Source organism: Diadema antillarum, unplaced genomic scaffold (genome assembly GCF_040938485.1).
Source record: "Diadema antillarum isolate AM-2024a unplaced genomic scaffold, OU_Dant_1.0 seq00000567_RagTag, whole genome shotgun sequence".
Classification (NCBI taxonomy): Eukaryota; Metazoa; Echinodermata; class Echinoidea; order Diadematoida; family Diadematidae; genus Diadema; species Diadema antillarum.
The window spans coordinates 102,147-108,690 of NW_027271506.1; the positions used below are offsets into that span (position 1 = coordinate 102,147).

At 43.6% G+C, this 6,544-nt stretch overlaps 1 protein-coding gene across 1 annotated transcript; it reads right to left on the minus strand.

Moving 5' to 3' along the window:
* Positions 1-2,386: 2,386 nt before the first annotated feature.
* Positions 2,387-5,633, minus strand: LOC139735254 (uncharacterized). Its single transcript, XM_071646010.1, has 3 exons — positions 4,776-5,633; positions 3,781-4,235; positions 2,387-2,996 (listed from the first exon to the last, which is right to left on the minus strand). The coding sequence occupies exons 1-3, from the start codon at positions 5,631-5,633 to the stop codon at positions 2,387-2,389; spliced, it is 1,923 nt and encodes a 640-aa protein (XP_071502111.1).
* Between the last annotated feature and the right edge of the window lie 911 nt (positions 5,634-6,544).

The window sequence follows — 6,544 nt, forward strand, 5'->3', positions numbered from 1 at the left end:
AAGAAAACGAAATTTAAAATCATTGTAAATTGTTTAATCCAATGATTTAAACTCACCAATTATCTACATTTCACCATATACACTACTACCAAGTTTGAACTCAATGGGGCTAGGTGATTCCTGAAGGATTTCATATTTCAAGACAGGAGGCAAAATAGATTTATTTGGATGTAAAGCGATGCTAAATGATACCTTCCACAGCTGCCACTTGCATTAAGTTCGTTTACATCGCGTGTATAATAATCCGTATATTGATTAAACTAGATCTCTTATATCTTTGTACACATTCAACATATGTTCAAGATACAATCAAGAGCCTTAAAGTAATTTCTCTTCAATTAATCACGCAACACAACGGATGTTTCTCTCACATAGAACAAGCTCAAAGTTACTTGAGAATTCCGTGAGAAATTGTTACGTCGCGAGACGAAGATCGTTTGTCGCTGTCTCAAAAAACAACAACAAAACAACAACAACAACAGCAACAAAAAACAGCTTTGGTTACAAAGATAACGACCATTCTCAGGTTTCATCTTCGCTATGAAAAGCGACATATTTTAAAACCCATTATATAGTGTGCATAGGTAGATGATGAAAGCACTAGTAGGTAATCGTTCATAAAGTTTTCCTCCTCTGCATAAAGCTGCATCCGCGCTTCATTATAAAGTTGTTTCTTTAGTTTGAAATAACATTATTCCAGGAGGAAGAAAATACGCATAACAATGATAATGGACAGCGGCACATAAATTTCATGACATCCGTACCCCTTTTACTCCAAACGCGGTAGCACGCATCAATCAATCACTGAAAAACTGAAGGAAACACAAGATATACTTGGATATCGTGGTGTAAGTTGCCATGACAACTTCAGGGTCAAATCCTTAGCTAAATACAGCCTCAACATCATATTCTTGTCGGAGGAGAGATTTCACAAAAAAATAACAAAAGCAATTCATCTTCGAGAGACAACTTTCATTTACCCTTCAGGGTCATTTTGTCAAATTACAACTAAAATCGTATGAACATAGCACTTCGCAAGGGATTTCCCCCATTACGTAATAGTTGAAACATAATCGAAAGAAGTAGGCGTGTAAATATTCCTTTTTCACAGGAAAAAAAAATGAATATACAGCAAAAGAAACCTTTGGTTTCTTAAATAAGGAAAAAACACACAAAAACCCCATGGTGTTTTGTTTTGGTATGTATCTGCGCAGAGAAGAGGTGGTTTGTCGTTCTTGAAGTTGCGATTATACATCTGACTGCGGTCCAACTTGAAATGCTAGCTAGGCAGACACCCGAAAGATCACCCCATGCTGCGTGCGACTCATCAGGAACGTACCCTGGGATGGCTCTGGATAAACGACCGCTGTCTTCAACACAACATATCAAAGCCGTAACGTGCAGCTCATCAAAAAGCAATATCTTTAGCCGTCGGTTGAAGTTATCGTCAAGAAGGCTTTCTGTAGGTTCCCGTATCTACGCTGATGGAGATGCTGATAGCTTTGCGGAACATGCTGTTTAATGTGTAATGTAATTCTCATGGCAACAACTGTGATACAACTCCAGGGGCCTGTTTCTTAAAGGCAAGTTAAAGCACTGTATTTTTCTTGACACGGAGTCCATCAAAATACTTACCAGTAGATCGGTTTTTAACTAGCTGCTATAACGGATGATGCAGTTCCTGCAAGCTGCAATAAACACAGAGATCTTTGATGTTCATGGCTGCCAAACGATATTGATGTCTGATTACTGCGTGCAAACGCTGGTTATTCCTCTGGGTATATCACTCGTCGGTTTATGGAGAGAGCTTCACAATGATTGTTACTCGCTGTTTTTATAGGTTTCGCTTCTTCTGGAGATTCCTGATATCTGCCGATGTCCAAAATGTCTGATCATAAGGTGTTGATTTCTGTCGGATTGTGCAGACAATGAGGAAAACACAAGGCATCGAACAACAAACTGCGTAGTGTTACGGATTCAACAGAACGGCAAATTTTCGTCACGCAAAAGTTAATCTAGATGCACTTTTAGCATCCTGTAAAATCTTAAAGATAATCAATCTACACATTTCGTTATATTTTTCGACTTCCGGGCGCCGTTTCATGAAAGTTATCAGCCTTGACAAGTTGTCAGTCTCTGACAATTTTAGTAAAATCCTTGGCCGAGAAGCTGAGGTCAGTGACTGTTGCTATGGTAATTGTCACAGACTGACAACTTGTCTGGGCTGATAACTTTCATGACACGGTGTCCCAGTCTTTCAATTACATAATCAAGGTGCCCAGGAAATCTGTAGATTCATCATTCTTGCATCTGTGGTACGGTCGTTTTCAATACCAAGCGACCTACGGTCATATTTGAATGAAAATTCATTATTACGAAACCATTATCATATCATAGATTCCTTGCGTCCCGCCTGCGCAAAAGTGCTTGGCTTATTCGTTGGACTTTCGAAAGCAACGTCATCTACGCGTACGTAAGCCCCCCTTGTTGCTTTGTAACCAGCTCGTGGCGTACCGCCACTCATACTTCTAACAGCGTTCACGTGGTTTTGTATAACGGGGCCGTTTGCCGTCGGGTGACTGGTGGTGACAGTTAGTTTCGCCTTTGGCGCTGAGACCACCACGCTCGACCGTTTCGTCTTGTTCGGCGAGTTAGGGGAGATGATAATAGGTTTTCCATCAGCGGAAGTCATTGGACGCTGCTGCGGTGTCACCCGGTTAGCGGTGAGACAGCCTTCTGGCGTCTCTGAGGAAGGTGATGAAGGCAAAGGCGTTTGGTGTTCCTGGGATGACGAAGGACAGGAGAGGTCGGGACCATCAGCTGTCGGCAAACCCGGTGGCTGATGGTGTGACGGGTTCGTTGAGGGGATCGTTAAGTGTTCAGGGGTCGAAGTCGTTGATGAAGACGTGGACGTGTCGTCGTCGAGTGACCTGTGTATGGTGGTAATTTTCTTTGGTGAATCAGAACCCGGAGGTGTCTCTATGGCAGGTGGTGAACTGTGTAAAAAAGAGCAAAATTCGTACAATATTGTAATTGGCCTAAAAGTTTGATTTGCTAATTTCATTCTAAACAGAATTTGATAGCCAGTGTAACCGTTTACATTTGGTGGTTAACAGAAAATATGCCTATCATTCATTTATCCATATTTATCTATTCATTTAGTTATGTCTTTTTTTTTTTGAAAGCAAGGAAGTCCCATTCACAGCCATACAGGACTGCTTTACAAGGGAGTCCTGTGTCATACTTAGCCTGCTTCTAAATTTCTGCTGGCCCATCATAGACTATCAATCATAAAGTTCATGGTTTTAAGCTCCCTGGCTGCAGCAGTAAGTGCTGCTAAGCAAGACACGTTATCCTTATTGTTTACAGTCCTACGTAGTCATCAACCTAAAGCTATCAGCCCCGTGGTTACTTGCCTTAAAACATTCGTTGCTTCCTTAAAACCACGTAAAACTCTTGCTGTAATATACATAACTAATCATGAAACATAATGCAGATTAAAGTGCGTATAAATAGTATATTGGGTTAAGGACAATGCTGTAATAAACTCGCGGTTCGCTCCTTACGAGGAAAAGGGCGTGCAAATATGAGTGAGAAAGGAAATGATGCAATGTCTTTCCAAAGGTGGACGTGGAGGATAAGGCCAGGAAACTCTTCTTGAGCCTTTAGGGCCTCGCCCATTATGCTCGTGCTCTTAGATATATTTCTCTGTGATCGTATGTCGAGCCTCATTTCACTAATTACAGTTATCGTTTAAAATGAAAAAAAAAGAGACTTTACCTATCACTTGAATTCTCTTCTCTAGAATCGTCCTCTTTGATGAATTCCAGCCTCTTCCTTGCCGATCGTATCAATGCAGACTCGACCTCATCGTCATCTTCCTGCAGACCACCGACCACGTACCCGTCGACGTGATCATGCATGACGACGTTAATGTGGTTGCTAGTGGACGACACGTCGACAGGTTCGCGCCTGCCGCCGGACTCGGCCTCTCGCACGTAGTCGTTGTCGGCAGGAGAGGCCCTATTCCCACTACTCCGCCGCCGGCTGCTGGCTCGTGTGTACGGTACGTCGCGATAGGGCGGTTCCCTGCAGGTCAGTCTCATCCAAATCTGCTCGTGAAGGAGGATGTACAACCACGGGCAGAAGGCCGGGTAAAACTCCGCCCAGTGCATGGCCGCCATATTTTTGAAGTTGTTGATCTGCTGACCGGATACGTTGGAGATGATTCTCATCTGTATTTGTATGGAGATAGAGACAGTCAAGACAGGGTCAGTTATCTACATTCACGATTCTATGCCATCTCAAATAGAATAGTAAAGCTGGAACAAGACATAATGAACAAAACTACACAACTACAAAAACTACAAAATCTTAAATGGCATCTGCGTGGTATGCACAGGCTAACTTAAGTCATACAAAGCTACTGATCTACTATCACAACACAATTTTTTCAGTTAAAGAGTTGGTTTCAAACTCTGACGAGAACATTACTACTTTCTATAAGGGTAACAGTTTTTTTTTTTAAAGAACAGGAGGATCTATAAACTCTGTAAATTTTAGAGTATATGTGCAGATGCTCTGTTTATAGAATGGTCCAAGTACTGTATCTACTGCAACGAGTTTCGTCTAGCCGTCATGTATCATACATGGGTTTAGGAAAAAAAAATATTTTGATCAGTGTAATCGGCATTCCATTAAGGGAGATTATAAACAGACATAGACATTACTTATGAACTCCGCATGGAGGTAGAACTTCTGCGTTCGATACTTACTACGACGGGAATGTAACAAACTAAAAATCCGGAAGCCAGAATGTCGTAATGAATAGTGGCCCACATGAGCGCGCGGTCAGCTGCAAAATATCTCCTGGGGATCCTATGCGGGTTATCGTCTGTGGTCATGGCCAGGCTGTAGCTACCGGAGTCGGCATCCTTGCCAGCGATAGTTCCGTGGCATTTCTTGGAAGTCCTGTACGACGCACCGATAGTGGCGGCGAAGATAGACACTACGACGAGAAGGATGACAGAGACAACGATAGTCGCTAGAACGCTACTAAATAGACGGCCCACGGTTTCCTCGTTTCGCCAATCGATGAAGCACCAGGTGGCCGGGTACTGCAAGGAGATTCGCCCAAATCCCACCAGGGGCAGAATCCCCGTGAAGATGGAGACTAGCCACAGTAAAACCAAGACGAATGGGATCTTGCGGGGCTCTACTTTGCGATTGTACGTGTAAGGGCGACACGCGGCTAGGAAGCGCTCAAAGCCAAGGACGCCGGTGATGTACGCCAGAGACATCCCGAAGGTTAGGACGACAAACCCGTGGAAATCGCACATGCGCGACCCGCCGATCCAACGCAAGCCGCGCACGTGTACGGATATGATGACGGGGTACACCGTGAGGTACCCAACGATGCTGGTGAGGAAGAACCCGCGGAGTAAACCATAGAATGCCGTCCCGCGGTGCCACGACGACGAACAGTGGTACATCCCTAAGGCAATGATATTACCCGTCGCCCCGATCGAAAACATGACGATAGGTACCAGAATGCTGGTGCTTGGTTGCAGGACCACCATCGGCATAGTTGAGGTGAAATTCTGCCCAAGGGACACATTCCCGTGGCCTGTCATTGTTCCTGTTGTTATGCTTTCCACGTAAAAGAAAAAAAAAGTTTATATCAATGATAAAAATGCGGCTGCAACAAAATACACCAAATATATTTGCTCAAAAAACCAGAGATTCTCAAAATGATCAAAGGGTAAAGATAGAATATCCCATTTTCGGGGGGGGGGGGGGAGCTACAAACCAGTGTCTGCAGCTGACCTATAATCTGAGCAAATGTCACCTTTGATCCTGAATAAATGTACCGTGCCGTGATCAGTTTTCGGAGCTTATAAGCTTTCCTGTTTGGATTATATCCACGTATGAAGCAGGGCTCTGTGAATCCGCCATTTTTCTTGTCGTCCGCACCGTGCACAGAGGGTAAGTCGCGAACATCACTTGCGAAATCACGACAGCTTAGCGTCTGGTGCGCCGGTGCGCATAGTAATTTCCGTCGGGCTGCTGGAAAGACTCGGGTTAACTCCCTCGCGGTGTCCTATAATAGACGCACGCTCGATGGCGAAAGTACACAAAAGGTGTGTGTGGGTCTTTTTTCTTTTCAGTGAATACCTTCTATTTTCTATGCTTGAGGAGGGGAAGCTTGCAAATTTCACGGATGTCCTGTGAAATTACGACATGCTTCGAATTAGAAAATGAAGCAATGCAACTAAATTTCTTTCACGTCTGCACTGGCTGCTTCCGAGAAAGGGAGGGTATATTGGTGTTGATTCCAAGGAGAGTAATTCGTGTGGTGATGCTTCATGTCGCATGACGCAAAATACCAATCCGGTTTTTTTTTTTCACAAATAGGACTTGTTTATGGCTTAGGTGTTCGGCCGTGCTTTGAAATTTCCCCAAGAGGATTAGCAGAGTAACGGAACGAGAATATTCACGATGAAAACAGGTCCATTATATTCCTTGTGCTTGAATATATGAGCAC

Bases quoted from the DNA above. Each gene is read 5' to 3' on its own strand.
- LOC139735254 (XM_071646010.1), bottom strand. From the start codon at position 5,633: ATGACAGGCCACGGGAATGTGTCCCTTGGGCAGAATTTCACCTCAACT. The intron at 4,236-4,775 runs GTAAGTATCGAA...ATACAAATACAG, and splicing joins TTTGTTACATTCCCGTCGTA to ATGAGAATCATCTCCAACGT. The intron at 2,997-3,780 runs GTAAAGTCTCTT...TTTTTTACACAG, and splicing joins GAAGAGAATTCAAGTGATAG to TTCACCACCTGCCATAGAGA.